We start from the raw sequence: 20,250 nt of genomic DNA on the forward strand, positions 1-20,250 counted from the left end.
CCCGGCTCTGAGTCTTGGTGCCATGCGACCTAACAACAAATATCACTGGCGTGTGTACAATATGCTAGTACAATGTGCGTTGAAAGGGGCCCTTTTCCGCCTATAAACCTTCAACCAATCCCCCAGATTGAAATCAGCGTACGAAACATCCATACAGCTTTGGGCTTTTGTTTTATTCGTCCAAGAACAGCAAAGCAAGTCTAACAAGATGGGCAGTCTACCGGTAGAGCTCGACCAATGCTCCGTGGCACCCAATCTCTATCCCAATAGAAAGCCTGTGCCCCCTGCCCAGCGAGGGATAGCTGCACCATGCAGCACCGAGCAGTTCAAGACGAAGAGTTACAAGCATAAGCCGCTCGCCAAACGATGGCATCGTAAGTTTGTTGTTCTTTTGCCAAGAAGCAATTTCTAGGTCGGGCTCATGCCATCATGCTGATGGCTCTTGTAACTATTTAGCCTATATGAGCACCGAATCGGCCAGTCGAACGGGATCATCTCTCAAGGCATCTATGAAACATCTCGCGAATCCAAATGTCATTTCTCTGGGAGGTGGAACTCCTCTCAGCGACTTTATTCCCTTCGACGAGGTAGTTATTCGACCTCCTTCTCTGGAGAATCTCAAGACGGATAAGAAGAGAAACTCGACATCGGTAACGACGCTACATGCCACGAAGCACGACATAGCTGATGGCACCAGCATCTACGACCTCTCTGTGGCCTTGAATTATGGGCAAGGCTATGGGTCGGCACAGTTCATGCGTTGGATCACGGAGCATACAGAAATCTTTCATGATCCGCCATACTCTGACTGGCAATGCTCCTTGACCATTGGCAACACATCGGCCTTTGACATGTGTTTGCGGATGTTGACTGAGCCGGGCGACTGTGTCTTGGCTGACAAGTACACATTTTCAACTGCCATTGAAACCGCCCAGCCTCTGGGCATCAGCTTTGTAGGAGTTGACATGGATCATGAAGGCATGCTCCCAGAAAGCCTTGGCGAAGTGCTTGAGAATTGGGACCCTGCAGCACACAAGAACGCTTGCAAGCCATCTGTGCTTTATGCCATTCCGACAGGCCAAAACCCGACTGGCACCACTCAAAGCCTTGAGCGTCGCAAAGAGATTTACAAGGTAGCCCAGCAGCACGATTTGATCATCTTGGAAGACGATCCATACTACTTCTTGCAGATGGACCCCTATACCTCTTCTAAGAACAGCTCTGATGCTGCCGGGATTCGATCTTCTACCGACTTCCTGAAAAAGCTCATCCCGTCATATCTGAGTATAGACGTTGATGGTCGTGTTATTCGTATGGATTCCTTCAGTAAGGTGATCAGCCCCGGAGCGCGTCTCGGCTGGGTCACGGCTCCTGCGCAACTTATTGAGCGATACAAGTATCACACAGACGTTTCTACCCAGAGCCCTGCTGGCCTGAGCCAGTTGGCCGTGTTCAAGCTCGTAGACGAACATTGGGGACATGCAGGCTATGCCGAGTGGCTAATGCACTTGCGCTCGGAGTACACAAGGAGACGAGACTTTATCATATCCGCCTGCGAGAGGTATTTGCCTAGGAAAATTGTTAGCTGGGAGCCAACCGAAGCAGGCATGTTTGTAAGTAAAGTACACGATTCATACCCTTTACCTCTCTCCGCTATTCTCCGCATCCAATCCATCGTCATCTAGCTAACAACGTGTTGCAGCAATGGCTCAAAGTAGACTGGAAACAGCACCCTGATGCCAAAACTAAGTCGGTTGATGTTCTCGAAGAAGAGATGTGGTTGGAAAGCATCTCGACAGGAGCGCTGGTCGGTCGCGGGAGCTGGTTCCGTGCTTCGGCAGACGTGGCGCATGACGAGGTCTTTTATCGGACGACTTTTGCAGCGGCGCCGCTGCCCAAGATTGAAGAAGCTGTGAAGCGATTTGGCGAAACAATTGAAAAGGTTTTCAAAATTGAGCTCGAGGCCGGAGCTTCAAAAGTGTATGACTAGCATAATAATAAAGTATCTGCGACGCTGACAAATTGAGATATTCTATATGATACCTCGTCACCGTCGAATAAAGATAGGTTCGTATTTGCAACATGAAGATGCTGATTGCTTTCTGACTCCTTCTCATTCTAATTCTTTGTACCGGCACATATTTCTCCGTCGCCCGGCGCAGAGCTGCGCCTGAGATCCATCTGTTAGATCGCCCCTCCCTCAGCAATCCCTTTAATCTTTCCTTCTAACAAAGAAGGGTCCAAAGCTGATACCAGCGCATCTCGACTTCAGTTTTTTTTTTCTTCCTTTCCCTTTATTTCTTTGTTCAACTACTGACACATGATTCAACAAACAGTTGAGCAACAATCACCGCCGTCACAGCATCATCATATCAATTGCGAAGTGTTTAAAATATCTCGATAACAAAGAAATCTGCAGAAATCTATCGCCCATATATTCATACATCATGAGAATTATTCGTCAATCGTCTTCTTCGCCTTCTACTCCATAACAACAACATACTTCTCGTCCGTCGTTCGCTTCATCAGCTTCTCGTACGCCTCCGCTGCCTGGTCAATTGGCACTGGCGTCCACTTGCTCTCCACATTCAGCTTACCAGCCTCAAACAAATCTTTGATGCCCTTGAGCCGCCGGGCCATCTCCTTGGGCGATGGATTCAACGAGTTGCATCCCAGCAAGCTCAAGTCTGCGCGGTAAAAGTCCCGCATGTCGAAGCTAATGTCTCTCGCGCCGGACTTGGGTGCTGAAATGAAAGCAAGGCGGCCGTTTTTTGCCAGCTTCTTGAGCGCGTTAACCGTCAGAATGGGCGATCCAACGGTGTCTAAGACAACATCGACTCCGCGGCCTTTGGTCAGCGTGTCCAAGGCCTTTAGCTCTACATCTTTGTCGGTGTTGATGTCATCTCCTTCGTCTCGTGTGGCCTTGATGATGCTCGCGCCAATGTTTCTGATGAGTTGGACGGCAGAAGATCCAACCGCACCGTTGGCCCCTATCACGAGAACCGTGTCGGATTCTGTAATGAATGCCCTCTCCACCATCTGCGCAGCCGTCGTGAAGGGAACCCCAAGCGTTGCCGCCTGGACAAAGGAAATATTCTTCGGCTTCAGCACAACTTCATCCTCGTGAATGAGGCAGTATTCTGCCTGAAACCCGTCCTTGGTAAAGGCATATGCGTGTCCGCTGGTGCCATACACCTCCTTTCCGACAAGCTCCTCAGGACCTTCTTCAATGACGCCCGCATAGTCTCTCCCAACGATTCGGGGGTATTGGGTGTATGAAAAGAACCCCATAGCGTTGCCGACGTCACTGGGATGGATAGCCGAGGCATGGACTTTGACCAACACATGGTTCGGAACAAGAGCTGGCTTTGGAACCTGGGTGAAGACCAAACGAGGAGACTCCGCAGCAGATTCGCGAAGGAGGCGAAGAGCTTTCATTGTTGTCGAGGTACGTGACGGCATTTTCTCGGCTTTGTTTATTGTTCTTTCTCTTCTTTTCCGAAATATCTATGCTCAGTTGCCACCACGCTCAATTGCCGCTGTTGATCTTTATCAGATCTTCTTTCCGTCTCTACAAGATCCTGATTCGAACCTTGAAGTTGTTGTTTCGAATAATATATGCTGATTGTTTGCAAACGCTCTTTATAGAATTCATGTGATGACTGATGGACTCATTCCCCAAGGGGCCATTCCCGGGTTTTATATCCATCCATCGCTCGACCTTCATGGCAGGTTCCGTGTGCCTTATCCACAAAAAGCTATAGTAAAGATCAAACAACCGCAACAAGCTCTGGTTAACTGCTAGCAAAAATCACTTGTTCGAGCTAAACCAACGCCGTTGAGGCCGCCATTCGGAATCATCGCCCTAATTCCCCAGTTTCCACGTTGTGCCCGGAATGGGCTTTTGCGGCCCTGGCGGTCCCTGCGGTCCCTGCGGCGTTTGCGGCTGCTGCGTGTATTGCGGCTACTGCGGAAAGGATCTGAATGCTGAGCAGATTACTGAGATTGGGTCTGGTGTTGGTAAGCTGCATCTCAGCAATATAGCCAGGCACTGTCCCCATTAAAAAATTGGAATGCAAAGAAAAAGATAACAAACGGGATAACGAAAAGATTCAACAGGAGGTTGACTGCAAACTTCCGCTTGGAGTTAACAATCCATCAATGGCAATTTCACAATTGCACTGACTCTTGTCTCATCTTTGCTATTATACCTATAACTAACTGTTAAGACGGTATTAGCCACTAACGGCTTACACCGCGAGGATGACCTCCCAATCACAGTCTTTAGATGACAGTGATACCATCAATGGGAACAACAACATCAGCAACAATGTCCCAGTATCAGAGTACGAAGAAAAGCAGCGACTACCTGATCTCGAGAGCAATCAACCTCCTCATCATGAGCCAGGACCACCAATTGAAGACGACAAATATGCCTCCCAAGGACGACGCGACGAGGAAGAGGAAGAAAGTGGCGGTCACGGCGACTTGACGGCATCTACTTCACGAACCGCCACAGAAAGGCATCTCTCCCTCGAGCTCACTCCCAGCAACATCCAGCCTCCCCAGTCTCTGGCCGTCGAGCTCCCTTTCATATTCACTCTTTGTATGGCTCAGCTCTTGGCTCAGGCCGGGCTAGGCCAGTGCATTGCGCCGTTACACATCATTGGAAACAGCTTCGGCACTCAAGATGCTGGCCAACTCAGCTGGATGCCCGCTGCTTACAGTCTGACGGTCGGTACCTTCATCCTGATCGCGGGCCGCCTGGGCGATCTCTTCGGCCACAAGATCATCTTCGTCACTGGCTTCTGCTGGTATGCCCTCTGGAGCCTTCTGGCCGGTGTCAGCGTCTGGTCCCGATCCATCATCTTCTTCGACGTCTGCAGAGCCTTCCAGGGCATGGGACCTGCCTTTGCCGTGCCTTCTGCCGTGGCCATCATCGGCCGCACGTATCCTCCTGGCAGGAAGAAGTCGATGATTTTCAGCATGTTTGGCGCCACTGCGCCGGGAGGTTTTGTCGTCGGTGCTGTATTTTCGTCTATATTTGCAGAGCTGGTTTGGTGGCCCTGGGCATATTTTGTCATGGCTATGGTGTGTGTTTTGGTCGCGTTTGCTGGCACAATCACCATCCCGGCAACTCCTGGCGCCGTGAACCTGCGATCTGAGGCTCCGCTATGGAAGATTATCGATGCCCCTGGAGCTGCAGCGGGTGTTACCGGACTAATCCTCGTCAACTTTGCCTGGAATCAAGGTCCTGTCGTGGGCTGGTCGACTGTATATGTCTATGTGCTTCTGATTGTTGGCTTCCTCTTCTTGGGCCTGTTTGGGTGGATCGAGGTGCACTCTGATTTTCCTCTGCTGCCAACAAAATTATTCAGCGGCTCTTTGGGCTTCGTCTTGGCTTGTGTTGGCCTCGGATGGTCCAGCTTCGGTATCTGGCTGCTCTATTTATGGCAAATCCTTGAGCAGATCAGGGGCCATAGTCCTCTTGAAGCCAGCGCGCAGTTCAGCACGGCCGCCGTCTCCGGAGCATGCGCAGCTTTCACTACCGGCCTCATCCTGGGAAAAGTCAGGCCCAGCATGGTGATGATGATGGCAATGACGGCCTTTACAGTCGGAGGAATCTTGATAGCAACAGTGCCTCCTCATCAGATTTACTGGGCTCAGACTTTTGTTGCCATTGTTGTCATGCCGTGGGGAATGTGAGTATACATCATATAATCAAGAATTCTAATCATTCGTCGTCTTACTAACCCGCTCTTTACAGGGACATGTCATTTCCCGCCGCCACGATTATTCTCAGCGAGGCTTTGCCAAAGGAGCACCAGGGCCTTGCTGCCTCCCTCGTCAACACCGTCATCAACTACTCCATCTCCATCGGCCTCGGCATCGCAGGCACTGTGCAATCTCAGATCAGCCCCGGGACCACAGAACAAGAATTGTTAAAGGGCTGTAGAAGTGCGTTTTACGTGGGCATTGGCCTCAGCGGGCTTGGAGTTGCGGTAGCCGCGCTGTTTGTCCTCGACGAAAACAGGAGACATGTCAAGGAGCGTCGTAGGGGAGGGGAGTAAAAGAAACCAGTAGCATTGAGCACTGGTTTGCTTTTATTTTCCTTGCTCTATGTTAATGTATGATCTAGACTTTGTATTCTATTGGGATGGTGTTCTTACGATTGGATTTATGGAATAATATGCATTGGGAGGAAGAAATGGATGCTCTACGCACCATCAAAAGCATTTCGAATTCTAATAGAGATTAATAAATAGTAAGCATATAGACATAGAAACATATATACAAACTTGATATGCCATTAGGTATATCAATTATACCCACCAATGCATTATGCGTTAAATGAGCTGATACCAAGTATTGGCCGTAAAGGAGCTTCCATGTACTGCAGTGCAATTGAAAGAGATCCTCTACCTGCAGCGCAATCAAGTCATTGATAGATAGTCGATTGTTTTACTATTAACGCCTTTTACAGGGCTAGAAACGAAACGACGCCAAAAATGGCTGTGAAGCCTGTCCAATACATCAAGCCCGCCTCGTCGTGCCGTCCAATCGCCGCGGATGAAGTCGTCGCAGCAGCCGCTGTTTGCGAGTTTGCGCTCGTAGCGTGATCAACCTTTGTTCTCGTCCCCGTCAATGCAGGACTATTAGAAGAGCTGCCATCCGATGTCGGTGCTATCGTCACACCTCCAGCAGTTATTGTCGCACCACCTTCATCATCACCAGCAACACCAGTAGCAGTCGCAGTTGCAGACGCACCGCTACCCAGTGGAGGACATCCAACCGGCTTCGTCGTAGTCGGCGACGGAGCGGGAAACGTCCCGGCAAAGGAAATCACCGACCGCACAGGCGCCTTGAACTCGCCGCACGACAGCGCAAACATGAGATACTCGCCGCCCCAGAGCGCATTGCACGAGCCATTGCCATAGTCGCCGTAGAGCGCGTCAGGGATGTAGTTTGCGATGCCGTCCGTGCAGGCGCAATCCTGGAAGAAGAGCAGCGACGGCCTGGTGGTGCCGTCGGCGCAGTAGGGCTTCTGGGAGACGCGGAAGCTCCTCGACAAGGAGCCCAGCGGCGAGGCGGGCATGCAGACGTCGAGGGGGATGGGGGCAGCTTCGGCCTGGATGCGGTCTTGGCATTTGTCGTCGGAGTAGAAGTCGAGATTGCCGCCGTGGGAGCCGGCCGCGGAGACGCGGAGGCTGAAGCCAAGGAAGGCCAAGACGGAGAGTGTCTTGGCGATGGGAGCCATCGTGAAGTAACTTGACAGAAGTTGACTCGATATTTCAAAAGGAGCGTCAAAGGGTCAGTTTAGTCGGGTCTTGCAGGCTTGTGGAAATTGACGTGGGACAGAACAGCAAAGAAACGAGCGTGTTACGATTGCTAAACTATTCAAATATTGGGAAACGCGTCACTCCCATCGTGAACTGGGAAAGGAAATTTTCATCGTCAGTTGGCTTCCATTAACACGGGACTATGGTCTGGACGCAACTGTGGGGCGACTTAATAGAGAAATGGCCGAGCTAGGGAACACTCTCGGCTTACCATGGCATTATGGCAACAAGTCAGGTTTGAGATTAAAATAGACTAGCAAATTGGACGACTCAAAAACCTCTTGGAGGGGGGATTTGCTTGGATCTGAGAACGGCATTTTGAGAAAGGCGCCGCAGCAAAACTCCTGCAGACGACGAGAATTAGTTCTCAATCACACAACGTCAACACAAAGATGAAGGTGTCAATCAGCCTTGGAGCTTACCTGCAACTTTCCAACGGCCCGAAAACCACTCCAAGTTTTCTCGTAGCTGATGAGCATCTTCGGGCGACGCACCCTCGGGGCACATCTCATCCAGATCTACTGCGGCACGGTAGAGGCAGCCCAGCCCAGCGAAGCACAGTCTCTCAAGGCCTTTGTCTCGCGTCCTCATTATGCTGCCCTCAACTCGGCACATTTCAAAGGCAATGTTGTAGGCAAATTTGATGTCGATGTTGAGCTTCGCATCAGCAGTCGACCCAACACGTTGGAGTCTCTTTTTATAAGCGGATACAACGGCGCTGTTCTTTAAATTAATTTTTCGCGTCAAAGAAAGAGACAATGCAGGTATAAGAAACAACAATGCAAAAAGGGTATATAGTTACCTCAGAGCCATGGAAATGCCTTCGCACACAGGATACGACTGCTCCTGTGAAGCCGCATGCTTTCGGACAAGATCGTGGAGCAGTTTCTCGGCTTGGATACAGTTTGCCGACGTTGGATCCCCATTAATAGCTTTTATTGCTTCGCCGACCAACAGAGCGGAGCGAGTTCGCATTCTAAACATGTGCACTCTATCCATGTACGATAGTCCGTCTGCATCCAAATAGGAAACTGCATCAAGTGGTAATATTTCCTTTGTCGGAATGAGAAGAGTGGCAGAGCTATCAGCACAAGAAAGTACAATGGAACTGGCGATCTAGTTAGAATTGTAAATTTTTGCCAAGAAATGGGGATGGAAGACTCAACCGGTCTAGAGAAACTATGCCTGCCCAGCATCTCTTAAGAACAGGTGCAAGAACATCTTCTCGGCGATGTTCAAGCTGCCTGATAATGCCAAAACATGCTCCCAACGTGAATGTAGCCTTATCGGTCATACCATGTCCGCATTCATAGGCAGTTAGGAGCAGGCCGGCTTGCAGCTTTGTGGCCTGCGAGAAGACATCGCCAGATGCCTCGACCAAGGAAAAGACCCGACTTGTGGTCTTATGAAGCGAGCTGTTGGATGTGTGGTTGGGGTGGTAGCAAGGTGCCTGGTTCAGCAAATACATGCATAATAATAGCAATGCAAGAATATCCTTGTGGATATCGGACTCTTGCACGATCAGAACGTTGAAATCGATGTTTGACTCCTCAAGCACGGGCAGCCAGGAGTAGCCTGTAGCAAAGTGTCTATCCCAGACCTGCTGCGCGGAAGTACCGCCGTAGACAAAGATGTCTTCTGTCAAGTTCATCAAACGCTTTGTGTCAGTCTGTTTTGGGTATGACTCCTGACTTTGGCAAGCTGCCCATAAAAGCTGCCTTTCTCCTACTGGAGTAAGCTCAAGGCCGCAGGACTCGCGGAGGACGGCCAGAGGTTCGCTCCACCTGAGCTTAGTAACCGGCTCTGCTTCAAGTGGTCTGTTGTCGCCATATTCGCATCTAGACAGTTTTCTGTTCACGTCAGTTTCCGGCCTCAATCATAACAGGCAAAAGACGGGTCAGACTTACAAGGCGCATCGCGAGCACCTGGGCAGCCGCTTGTCACATCTGCGCTTGTGGAGCTGGCAATGACGACAGGCTTTAGGGGCTTTAATCTCCATTGACGTATCAAGATCGCATACTGGTCGATTGAATATCGGTTTCTCTTTAATGTGAAGCTGAGGATGGGACTTGGGGCACGCTCAATTGATTTCTTGCAATCGGATAAACTTGCAGCTGACAAGACAGACAGGGGGCGGCCGCTTGACTCGCGGATTTCTAAGCCTCAGATCGAATCTGACAGGGGGGCGGCCGCATCCCGGCCATGGAACTATTCCTCATCTAGAGAGGTTACTCGCAGCGGATTGGCCAGCAAGGCGACAAGATGGCGGCCGCTCCCATGAAGGGTGCCACTCACTAGTCCAAGCCAAAACCACGATTGCCGGCTTCCGACTAATCACGGACGTTTGAAGATGGCCAGTATGAATCGTGGGAATTGTATGAGCTGTATAGCCGAGCGATATGAAGAATGGAATGAAACAGATTACGACTCTGTGATTTCTAAGCCTTTGATTGTCGGTTCACCTATATAAGTATGTAGTTGATTGCTGGTGAATGCTCCAGTCCAAAGCATAGAAAAATCAGTTAGTAAATCAGCAATTCATCCCATACACTAGTCAGCAGCTTCGCCTCTAGTTTTTCAAAATGTCAGAATTTGCCGAAATTCCTACATACACCAAAGTGTTCCATCACGAACCCTATGCGGCAATCTTGCCTACTCGCCCCGAGCTGTCTACCAAGGGGAAGCATGTGGTCATTACTGGTGCCGGAACTGGTATCGGAGTGGCGATAGCACTGGCATTTGCTCAGTCTGGCGCTTCAAGTATCGCTCTGCTAGGACGAACTGAGGCTACTCTGCTCAAAACCAAGCAGGCTGTCGACGCTACATACCCTGAGACGGCCGTTCACGTCGTCACCGCAGACGTTGCTAACGAAGCATCTGTGCGGGCCGCGCTGGAGAAGTATGCTTCGAGCGCTGGGAAAAAGCTGGATATTCTCGTGGCCAATGCTGGGGTCTTCCCCGACCCGGGAACGCTGCTGGGCACTGATGCGTCTTTATGGTGGTCAGGATATGAGATCAACGTCAGGGGAAATTTCAATCTCGTTCGGGCTTTCGTGCCTCTGGCAGAGAAGAACGCAACTGTCATCAACGTGACAACTTCAGTGGCCCAGTTTCCCTTTGTGCCGGGATCCAGCGCCTACCACGGCTCAAAGCTAGCAGGCACCAAGCTGTTCGATTATCTGCACTTTGAGAATCCCGAACTGAGGGTGCTACAGTTTCATCCTGGCGTCGTACAGACAAGCATGTCGCAAAAGTCATTTGACAATGGAATTCCGAGGCCTGTGATGGACGACCGTAAGTGACGATGATGATGGACTTTAAGGATCTAGATTTGTATACTAACATGGTGTCAAAAACAGCATCTCTGCCCGGCGCATTTGCGGTTTGGTGTGCAAGTGCAGACTCTGAGAGCCTGAGAGGCAAATTCCTGTGGGCGAATTGGGATGTTGAGGAGCTCAAGGCGAGGGAATCGCAGGGCACTCAGCAGCTGACGATGGGGCTTCTTGGGTGGCCGTGAAAGAATGAGATTTTGTCGAAAGAGACATCATTGGAATTTTAGATGAGAACTGGTGGCGATTCGAGGCAATTGACTGTGATGGACTTTGCCATACCGCTGTACACTTCGCTCGATAGTCGTGAAGTTGAAGTATCGCCGTTGCTCTCGCTGGCTCTTGCTCTTACAAAAGTCCCCGTCCTCAGTCAGTGGCTGACATAACCAAAGGCAAGTTTCAGCGCATTTAGCGATGGCGCCTCGCCCAATCACGCCATCTTCCAGCGCACCACCAGCAACTATAGCACCAGACCCTTCAGCCGCCAAATGCCCCGCACTCCGCGTAGGGCGCCCGCCGTAGCTCTTACTGTACGTTGCAGCAATAGGCCGGAAGGCGTCGCCAAGATGCTGTCAAAGTGATCCCTTGTGTCGATCAGCTCGGCATGATCTGTTCAGATTTGGACGCCGGAACTAATAACACCAATGGCAAGTTACTTCTGCGTTACAATCTCAGCTTGGCAGTATAGCAAAACCAAACAACATGTTCAAGGTACGTGCCTGCAGAACAGAGTCCAGGTGCCTGTAGAAAGCCCTGCTCGGTTCACGCCAGACTCTTCTAAACGACTTCGTGTTGCTATCTGTCATCTATTCGACACGAACCTAGGCAGCTCGTGATTCGGTTACATTGAACTACCATGCATGTCCATCACTTATCCAAGTTTATCTTTCTTTCTAAATTTCACTTCTTGCCCCCTCGATGGTTATCCATTACACACAGCACAGGAGTCAACATCAACCCTTCCTCCACCGCCTCGCAACTTCAACACAACTTTCATACTTCCATCTTCCCCTGCGCCGTCGCGAAAACGAATCCTTTAAACCCCGAACTATCCTCTCGCCCCTATTTTTACCACCTATCAGAAACCATACGACTCCAAATCGGCAACGCGAGTGCCGAAACGATAAACGAAACGCCTTGCACCAAATTGGATCCGAACAAAGAAAAGCGGGGGCGGTCAACTAGAGCTCGCCCAGCTAATAAATTGCTGTGTTCCCAAATCCAATCAATCAATCAATCAATCAATCCCCCAAAACCAAAACCTCGTACCGCATCTTCAACTCAGCCACAACTCGTCTCCAACTCTCTCTTCTCGTACACTCATTTCGCAAAGTCTCGCTCTTTTCTTTCAAACAGCAATTCTCTTTTCTGCCAGTTATTCCACTCAGCCATGGAGCCAGATCCCATCTCCGAGCTCCCTCGCCCCAAAGGCCGTCAACGCGCCAAAAAGGCCTGCACCGAGTGCCGTCGCCGCAAGCGCAAGTGTGACGGCCACTCGCCGTGTCTCATGTGCTCTCAGTACGACTACGTCTGCCGCTACGAGGAAGAGGCCGGCCTGCTGCACAGCCTGCCAAAGCGGCCCTTCGAGGCAGATTCCAAGCGCGGCGATGCCTCCAACGCCTTCCGGGTCTCGTCGCCGTCGCCTGAAGACTCCAGCCGGCAGGATCCGAAAACCCCCACAACGCCCGTCTCGCCTCTCAACCGCGGCGTCATTGAGCCCGCTAAGCGCCGGTACATGAGCCAGAGCTCGGCCGTGGCGTTTCCCAACCAGCTGGGCGTCGAGCTCAAGTCGCCGCATCCGCCACGGCTTCACTCCTTTGGCTGGAACTGCGGCATCCGGCCTGAAGAGCAGGGATCCGTTCACACGCCGTTGACCGAGTTCGTCTCCTGGGATGAGTGCCGGCGCTATGCGGAGGTCTACTTTGCTACTGTCGACGCTCCCTTTCACCTCTTTGACAAGGCCAAGTTCCTGCAGCAGTGTGATGTCTATTACAGCGGGCAGAACCAGCATCTTGTCCTTGGAGCCGTCGTTGGCGGCGTCGTTGCTCTCGGCTCTCTCTTTTCTTTTCGCCAGGGCCATGCGCTCGAGTCCGAGATTGTCAAGCATGTGAAGGATGTTCTGGAGGACTCAGCATTCAGTCGTCTGCCCTCCATCGACCAGGTCAATGCCTGGATTCTGCGGACGCTCTATCTCCGCGCAACTACGCGACCGCATCTCACGTGGCTTGCGTCCTGCAACGTTATGCATCTAGTCGAAGCTGTTGGTCTTCACCGTGACATTGACTCTGATCTTGTCACCCAAACCGTTGAAGCTCCGGCTGTGGAGGACGAAGGGCACAAGAGAACCTTTTGGATTGCTTGGTCCGTCAACACTATGATCGCCTACGAATACGGCCGCTCAAAGATTCACTTTGACGGCGTTGAATCTCGACTAGTCCCGTTCGCCGATGACAGCGATGCAGGCCTCCAAGTTCGCATGGCAAGAGCTTTGCCCAACGAAAGCTCCGGCGGCGATGTTGTCAGCGTCAGTAGGTCGCTTGAAAACGCCATCCAAAAGCTGAGCGAATTGGGGGACATCAAGGGCTTCCCAGCTCTTACTCGAGGCGACCTTTGCTTCTGCCTCTACCGGCGCCTCCGTCTTCTCAAGATCAGCATCGGCAGAGAGACCGTGTCCCATATCCTGGCCATTGGCCATTCTGCTGTTGAAGCAGCCTCTGAGTTTGCGCAGCGGGAGATTCCTTGGTGGAATGTACTCGGCACGACTTTTCAATTCTTTTGTGTGCTCCTCGCCATTGACAACTACGAGAGTCTGGCTCAGGTTTCGTGGGTTCACGCCAAGCTTCGAGAGGTCTATCAGAGATTCGAAACACGCATGGGCTTGGAAGCGCTCGAGGCGGCTGGGACACTGAGGAAAGCGCTGTTGACCAAGAAGCAGCAAGAACTCAACTTGTTGACACCGGAGGATCCAGTCTTTGCTCCCTTCCCAGAGAGGGAGTTTACCCCAGATTGGGACGTTGTGTTGAATCCCTACTACACCACGGGGACCTTTAACTTTACCGATTTTGGTGGAGTGTGATCAACATCATCTAATATGAGTTCACCCACTACAAAGTCATCCCAAGCTCTAATATCAGACTCGGTATGACGGATCAAGACAGTATTCAAGCTCCCCTGTCAAACTTTGATCTGTCAGTGGCTGGCTTGAGCTTTACTCCGGTGGCATATGCCGAGGAGAAGGATGTCTCAAACATGTAATTCACGGAGGATTCATCACAGAGTTAGTCATAACTGCTCGAGCCATTTCCCCCCTATTATCATCTCATGTTACGCTGTACTAACTCGGAACAGATGCAATCATCGAGCATTCCGTCACCAGGCCAAACCATCTCCCGCCATGCCCATCCAATGGGCTCTCTTCGAGGCATGGAAACCCAAAGATGGTTCTGTAGACGTTTACTGTTTACTGATGGCGCCGGGGGTAGCCGAAAACCCACAAACTGCCGGTCAGCCTTAACGGGAAGATAAAAAGAGGAATCTAGGCAGCGTTCGGAACAGTCATGGTATAACAATTTCACGCCCTTTGGCCGGTCATGCCCATGTCACGGTGGCTGTCGTCAAAAAAGTGACTCGTGAAACCACAGCATCGTGAAACAAAATTTGCCAAAAAAAGACTGCTTCCTGCATTCGGCATGTCGCTTACTGCGACAGGGGGTTGAATGTTTCAATCCCAAGTTAATCAATCATGACTTTTTTTTTATGGCACCGGCTTTGGCTTCCGAAGGCGCGCCTGCAACTTGGTCACCATGATACGAGACCCATTGTTCCAGATCTTCTCCAAAATATCCCCAGGAAAGGCAATGGGTTCTCTCTAAGCTCACTCCCCCCTTTCCGTTGGAATAAAATAGAGGAAATAGAAGAAAAAAATAACAGGTGGATCTGGCCGCTAGGCAACTCCAATCAATCAATCCACAAATCTGTCTAGCGAATAGAGAGCAGTATTCCTTGCACAGAGTAAGCAGTTCCTGTAAGTGAGATCGCTAAACCGTACGAAAACCACCAACCACATTCTTCCCGCCATGAGGAGGGGTTCGGTCTGTCTCACTAGAGAGAGATTAGACAAGATCAAAAAAAAGGCGTTTGTTAAGAGCTAGTATTTCCTTTTCCCGATAAGTATTTTCCTAACTCGGAAAGATAAAATAAAGAGAAAAAGCAAGAAGTAAGAAAAAGAGGAACGAGGCATCGCCGCGCTAAGAATGGCTGCCTTGCCGGTGCAGTAGCGCAAACCGTGTTACTCACACACCGCGGCAAGGCAGCGAATGGAGCTTTTCGAACCGAACTGTTGAGTGTTTGCCTAATGGTCCAAGTCAGGTGCCTTGTATGATGATTCAAATGTCGTGCATGGGCGTAATTGAGCGTGATGGAATGAATGTTGCACATTATCTGTGGGCATATGACAGAAGTGATGTAGAAAATATAGAAAGAAGAGGAATGGATGCGTATTAACGCTTTCTGAAGGATGAACCTAGATGCCATAGCCCAAGTAGTGAAGTCATGGACTATGATGCCGCATAAATAGGCGAAGATTATGGTTTTAAAAGATGAATGTGAATTCGTGCAATCTAAAGTATGGCTGCCCAATCTAGTAATCTAAGTGGTGATGTTCTAATGCTGGAAATTACAAGGTATGCTTCTCATTCTGAAAACAGTGTCCAAAGCTTTGCCCTTGACTCGTTCGTAAAAATGAATTGCCAGAAAATGTCAAAACGCCCTTTGCTCTTGTAGAATGTGAATCCTGCTGCCTTTGTCTAATAAAAAAAGAAGTCGCGCCCTTCCAAAAAGTTCAAGTTGCGAAAGAAGGTACAAATCGTCGCGCAATTGTCGGCGGTCTGTAAGTTGTTGATCATCCGTAGCTGAGGCATTGGAAGTTCAGAAGCCAGATCAGAGAGACATCTATGCCATGGAGTAGCGGCAGTTGTCGCAGCGCCAGGCGTGGCACATCGGGCAAGAGGCGTTGATGTCGTAGTTGTACCATCCACCAGAGCATTTGCACTAGATATGATATATGTTAGCCATATCGTGATGGATCAAGAGACAGGAGAGCTGGTTAAACGTACGCACTGCCACAGCTGTGGCCTTCCGGACGAGGCATACATCGGTCGAGAGGACGATGAGCTGTGCGAGCTTCGTTCAGAGCTGCGGTGGCTGCCAGAACATTCGGAGCTAGAGACACGAGTCAGTGTTGGTTCGTCCATACTGGAAGTGTAAGTGGCCGGCACTAACTGTCGGTTGGAAGGCATGGTTGCGAAGTGGATAGTCAAGAAGAACGAATAGATGGATAGTCAAGTAGTAGATGGGACGAGTGTTGGTTGTCTGAGCGAGTCTTGTATGAAGATGAAACGGCCAGTAGAACTGATGAGTGAAGCTCTCTTTCTGAAACACAAAACATCCAGACACCAGGCCTCTCTATATATATGTCGAGAATGATGAGGCAGCACTCTCCTCATGGCGCAGCGACACTCATAATGCTCCAAAGCCCAAAAACAAAAGTCGAAACCCACGATTCTCTCCTGAGTCCTGAGTCACAAGTCCTAGGCCGCCAAAAATGAGTGGGAACACCTTCGCCCTGGGGTTGAAGTTGCCTAGGTGGGAGAGACAAGAAAACGAAACACTGCCCGCCCTCGAAGGCTACCATCAGCAAATATCAATCGTTGTAGCCAATAGGAGCTCGAGAACAGCCTCTTCTTCTGTTTCCCAATGGTAATGTGGCATTTGATTATTCCTTAGAACCACGGCAATGACGTGCAGAGGAAACAGAGTATTTTTCGAATCGACACACCGGGAGTCCAGCCGGGAGTCCAGACCCGCTGATAGGGCGAAACATGGGAAAACGCCTGCAAGGTTGGCCCGCTGATAGGGCGAAAGAGACTCCAAGGGTCCTGTCCTTGGGTCCGGCGAGGCATAGAAGCGGTTCTGTGCAGGTCAGTGCGCTCGCCGGGGGAGTTCCTGTGAGCTTCCATGGACGTTCGTCCGGGGCGCCATTAGCACTCGCTTGGCATGTGTGGCCTGTCAGCAGACCGAGCACTAACACTACTAGCAGTGCTAGCAAATGGTAACGGCAGTAATACCTAGTACTCTCAGCAGTTAGTGCTGGTGGTTGAATATGTGGATGGCTCGTTTCTCAGCGAGGCCTCACCTCTCTCGCCTCGAGTCTCTCGCCTCACACCTTCCAACGCACCACCGCACACCCGGAAAGTCGGTGCGGCGTCCCGCCCTGGAACCGGTCCGTCCAAGACAAAAAAACACATCTCCAGAATCCTCCTCATTTCTCCAGCCAGCCAGTCAAGTCTCGAGGAAGGCAATAGAAAGATCAAAAACGCTCGTCGGTAGGCAGCCGGGCAAGACTCATTGCGCACGGACGATTGCAATTTTGGACTTTCTGGTACGGGGATGATGCTGATGATGCTCTTCGTAACATGAGCCCACAATAGGCGCCTTTAGCCGTGAGAAGGACAGTATGGACGTAAGAGGAAAAAAAGTATCAAAACGGAATCCCTGAAAAAATGGGCTCCATGTTAGCGTTGACGAACCCATAACGAATCTCATTGCAAAGTTTTGAGTTTCAAGCCAGTTGAAAGCCAGAACTGCTGGGGCTGTGTATCAGACCTTACTGCTGGAAACCACAGGCAACAAAATTCAACTCCCAAAACCTCTAGTCACGAGCCTTTCTCAGCGCCCCAGGCCAAAGAAAATGGGCAGTGCCCCAGGCCACGGCCAACGCTCTTCCAAGCGCAACTCCAGAGCCTCAGAGCCTCAAAACCCCCGGCAAGCCTCCAGGCCACACCAAGGCAGCAGCAGCAGCTCCATTTTCCCAAGCAGAGAACAGCCCCGGCTCTGGTTACCAGAGCGAGACCAAAGTGGATCGTCGGAGGTGGCCGCTGGGCCTATAAGCAGCAGCGCTTACTCTGTGCTTTGTATGGTGAGCAGCAGGTAGCCTTACGGTTGACTTTGCCCTTGTAAAGTCCTAGTTGAGAAGTTGCGTCAGGCAAACAAAAGGCCAGCCAAGGCAGAACGCAGAGTCGATAGTATCGTTTGATTTTCGCTAAGAGATGGGACCTAGCAGCTTGCAGTTACACTGCTTCTATAGTAACACTACTACCAGGGCAGTTCCCAGTTTCGTTTCTAGAGCGTCCCCACAGTCACATGTGGCTCCCAAATCCCGCATTCCACGGGCCGGTGCTTGGTGCCCTGGTGGCTCGATTTGGCTGCGGTACCTTGATTTTGTTTATTTTGTTTCACTTGACGTCATGCACGAAGCGCATCACCAGCCAAAATGCAGGTGCAAAGTGGAAGTCGCATTGCGATGCTGCTGCAGAAACCAGGAAGAACCAGGGAGGACTGCGACTATCCGCTGCAGCTCTCCCTCGTCACACTCTCTCGCATTTTCTCCTCCTCACTTACTCACTGACACACACGCACTCACTTTGTGATCAACTGAGGCTGAACGAAGACACTCCTCCCGACTGTCTAATTCTCTGCGCTCACTCCCTCCCGAGAAAGTCGAGGCTGCAAGGGGACTATTGATTGATACGCTGCTGCATCAACCAAAACTTTGCCCAGACTTTGTTTCTTGTGAAAAGTGAGAGAACCAAAACACTCCGTGGGTCCAAGCTCGCTCAATCCTCGCCCTGCTTTCTTTTTTTCGCCCATCGAAGGATTCAAGCCTCGATTTCTCAATTTTATAACCCAAAAACGCAAGTCGCCGAGCGAAGAGACAAAAACAGCCACAGTGATAAACCTGCAGCATGACTCGCTCCAGCCTCTCGGTCAGCTACTTCGCCTTCACGGCGCTTCACCTTGTCTGCTTTGCGCTTGCACTCACCGTCTGTGGCCTTTACGGCACCGACCTGCAGCGGGCGAAGCATTTTGACGAATATACCAACTCCAAATGGGTAAGAGAAAAATCGATGGCGTCACACGAAAGGAACAAAGATGGTGATGGAGCGACAATGCACGAAGCACGCTGTGTTCCCATGGCTCCATAGCTTCATCAAAGGATCATCGCCGAGAACAGAAGCACAGAAGAGTCAAAGGAAGAAGAAATCAACTAACGCCCGTCTTCATCACAGGTCTATGCCGTCGTAGTTGGCGCCTTGTCGGCAGCCACATGCGCTCTCTACTTCATCCCCTTCATCATTGAGGCCGGCACCATCTTTGTTGCCGCCTGGGATGCGATCCTTTTCGTCCTGTGGATCACGCTCTTCGGTGTCTTTGGCAAGGTACGTCCTCATTTTACCCAGCCTCCAAGTAAACATTTGTTGCACAAAAGCATACCCAAGAGGAGGAAAAGGACAGAAGACTGCTGTACTACCGTCAATTTTTCTTTTCTAATACTGACCTGTCAACTCACACCAGCTGTACATTGACGAGAATGCCCACGGCGACGGTAACATCGAGCGCATGAAGCATGCCGTCTGGGTTGACCTCACCAGCGCTCTGCTCTGGCTGGCTGCGACTGTTGCCACGCTCGCCTACTGGTGGAAGCATCGCCAAACTCGTACCGTCTTTACTGGCCGTGCCAAAGTCTAGAGGCCTTTTGGGACCCATGGTCGCCCTGTTCGCCCTGTTAAGCGACGAGGGTGATGAGCACACTTATCATGCCCAATCTTGCCCGCAAACGGCATGAGGGGCGTCCATCTGCGGCAATTTCAGCGATTTTCTCGAGACGGGATATATGATTTGTGTTGAAGATGGTGCAAAATAATGGAAAAGAAAAAAAAATTACTACACTAATGATATGATACCCTGATACCCCTCTTATTCGTTTAGGAGAGTAGGTGGTAGTAGGACGTGGGGAAGGGGATATGGGATATTGAGACAAGGAAGATTCACGAGAGGAACTTTGGCCCCGTCAGTAGTGCGACAGGAGATGCAACATGGACGAACAAATGGAAAGAAAGAAAAAGCCTCATGCCTGGGCTTCTTGCTTTGTCCATAGAATAATCAATTTGTTTTCTCAGCTTGAGGCTCCTGGCAACCTCTCACGAGTGTCTTCATGAGTAGCGTGCTTTCATGGCATGTTACCATCGGTAGTATTAACATGTCCAGACTATGGAGGGTTGAGTGGGGAGATGTATCGGCATCAGTAGCATATCGTCTACTGCAAGTACCCATCACCAATCATCTATCATCTATATCCATCATGGTCGAAATACGCGCAACGGGGATGGCAACGTGGACACACGATATGCCGCCAAGAGTCAAACAGGCAAGATACGATGCCAGACTTTCAGCTCTCTTTGGCCCAGCCAGCTCCAGTCCACGGACAAGGTTGCCGAAGGGACCCCCATCTCCGGGATTTCCCCAGACCGCGGAGGGGACCAAAGCAGGCCTCTGACTCGACCGCTGAGGAAGCACGAGATCCGGTGATGGCGTTGCACCCAAAGTGGTGCCCGACCATATCCCTCAGGTCAACATTGCATTGTGGTGTCGTCGACGACTCGCAGTCGAATACAATTTGTAAACATGAGCAATAACAGACTAGAAGGTGGCTTTATCGAAAAGGGGAGAAAAGAGCATCCTGA

The 20,250-nt window shown here is 50.7% G+C and overlaps 9 protein-coding genes across 9 annotated transcripts; 5 read left to right on the forward strand and 4 right to left on the reverse strand.

Annotated features, from left to right (window-relative positions):
- Nucleotides 1-208: 208 nt before the first annotated feature.
- TGAM01_v202286 (aromatic amino acid aminotransferase) lies at nucleotides 209-1,990 on the forward strand (the record flags this gene model as incomplete). Its single annotated transcript, XM_024548965.1, has 3 exons — nucleotides 209-374; nucleotides 457-1,613; nucleotides 1,703-1,990. 3 exons carry the CDS (start codon nucleotides 209-211, stop codon nucleotides 1,988-1,990), a joined length of 1,611 nt encoding a protein of 536 aa, XP_024406368.1.
- Nucleotides 1,991-2,481: 491 nt separating this feature from the next.
- Nucleotides 2,482-3,438, reverse strand: TGAM01_v202287 (hypothetical protein; the record flags this gene model as incomplete). The annotated part of the gene is made up of 1 exon (XM_018807125.1): nucleotides 2,482-3,438. The coding sequence occupies one exon, from the start codon at nucleotides 3,436-3,438 to the stop codon at nucleotides 2,482-2,484; it is 957 nt and encodes a 318-aa protein (XP_018659633.1).
- Nucleotides 3,439-4,263: 825 nt separating this feature from the next.
- TGAM01_v202288 (drug resistance protein) lies at nucleotides 4,264-6,071 on the forward strand (the record flags this gene model as incomplete). Its single annotated transcript, XM_018807124.2, has 2 exons — nucleotides 4,264-5,702; nucleotides 5,768-6,071. The coding sequence occupies 2 exons, from the start codon at nucleotides 4,264-4,266 to the stop codon at nucleotides 6,069-6,071; spliced, it is 1,743 nt and encodes a 580-aa protein (XP_018659632.2).
- A 407-nt stretch (nucleotides 6,072-6,478) lies between these two features.
- Nucleotides 6,479-7,258, reverse strand: TGAM01_v202289 (hypothetical protein; the record flags this gene model as incomplete). The annotated part of the gene is made up of 1 exon (XM_018807123.1): nucleotides 6,479-7,258. The coding sequence occupies one exon, from the start codon at nucleotides 7,256-7,258 to the stop codon at nucleotides 6,479-6,481; it is 780 nt and encodes a 259-aa protein (XP_018659631.1).
- A 487-nt stretch (nucleotides 7,259-7,745) lies between these two features.
- TGAM01_v202290 (hypothetical protein) lies at nucleotides 7,746-9,339 on the reverse strand (the record flags this gene model as incomplete). The annotated part of the gene is made up of 4 exons (XM_024548966.1): nucleotides 7,746-8,058; nucleotides 8,143-8,448; nucleotides 8,507-9,190; nucleotides 9,248-9,339. The coding sequence occupies 4 exons, from the start codon at nucleotides 9,337-9,339 to the stop codon at nucleotides 7,746-7,748; spliced, it is 1,395 nt and encodes a 464-aa protein (XP_024406369.1).
- Nucleotides 9,340-9,922: 583 nt separating this feature from the next.
- On the forward strand, nucleotides 9,923-10,857 carry TGAM01_v202291 (hypothetical protein; the record flags this gene model as incomplete). Its single annotated transcript, XM_018807121.1, has 2 exons — nucleotides 9,923-10,634; nucleotides 10,700-10,857. The coding sequence occupies 2 exons, from the start codon at nucleotides 9,923-9,925 to the stop codon at nucleotides 10,855-10,857; spliced, it is 870 nt and encodes a 289-aa protein (XP_018659629.1).
- A 1,202-nt stretch (nucleotides 10,858-12,059) lies between these two features.
- TGAM01_v202292 (protein RDR1) lies at nucleotides 12,060-13,745 on the forward strand (the record flags this gene model as incomplete). The annotated part of the gene is made up of 1 exon (XM_018807120.1): nucleotides 12,060-13,745. The coding sequence occupies one exon, from the start codon at nucleotides 12,060-12,062 to the stop codon at nucleotides 13,743-13,745; it is 1,686 nt and encodes a 561-aa protein (XP_018659628.1).
- A 1,729-nt stretch (nucleotides 13,746-15,474) lies between these two features.
- TGAM01_v202293 (hypothetical protein) lies at nucleotides 15,475-16,686 on the reverse strand (the record flags this gene model as incomplete). Its single annotated transcript, XM_024548967.1, has 3 exons — nucleotides 15,475-15,718; nucleotides 15,784-15,889; nucleotides 16,506-16,686. The coding sequence occupies 3 exons, from the start codon at nucleotides 16,684-16,686 to the stop codon at nucleotides 15,475-15,477; spliced, it is 531 nt and encodes a 176-aa protein (XP_024406370.1).
- Nucleotides 16,687-18,471: 1,785 nt separating this feature from the next.
- Nucleotides 18,472-19,255, forward strand: TGAM01_v202294 (hypothetical protein; the record flags this gene model as incomplete). Its single annotated transcript, XM_018807119.1, has 3 exons — nucleotides 18,472-18,618; nucleotides 18,796-18,945; nucleotides 19,082-19,255. 3 exons carry the CDS (start codon nucleotides 18,472-18,474, stop codon nucleotides 19,253-19,255), a joined length of 471 nt encoding a protein of 156 aa, XP_018659627.1.
- Between the last annotated feature and the right edge of the window lie 995 nt (nucleotides 19,256-20,250).

This window comes from Trichoderma gamsii (genome assembly GCF_001481775.2).
Source record: "Trichoderma gamsii strain T6085 chromosome Unknown Scaffold_5.2, whole genome shotgun sequence".
Lineage (NCBI taxonomy): Eukaryota > Fungi > Ascomycota > Sordariomycetes > Hypocreales > Hypocreaceae > Trichoderma > Trichoderma gamsii.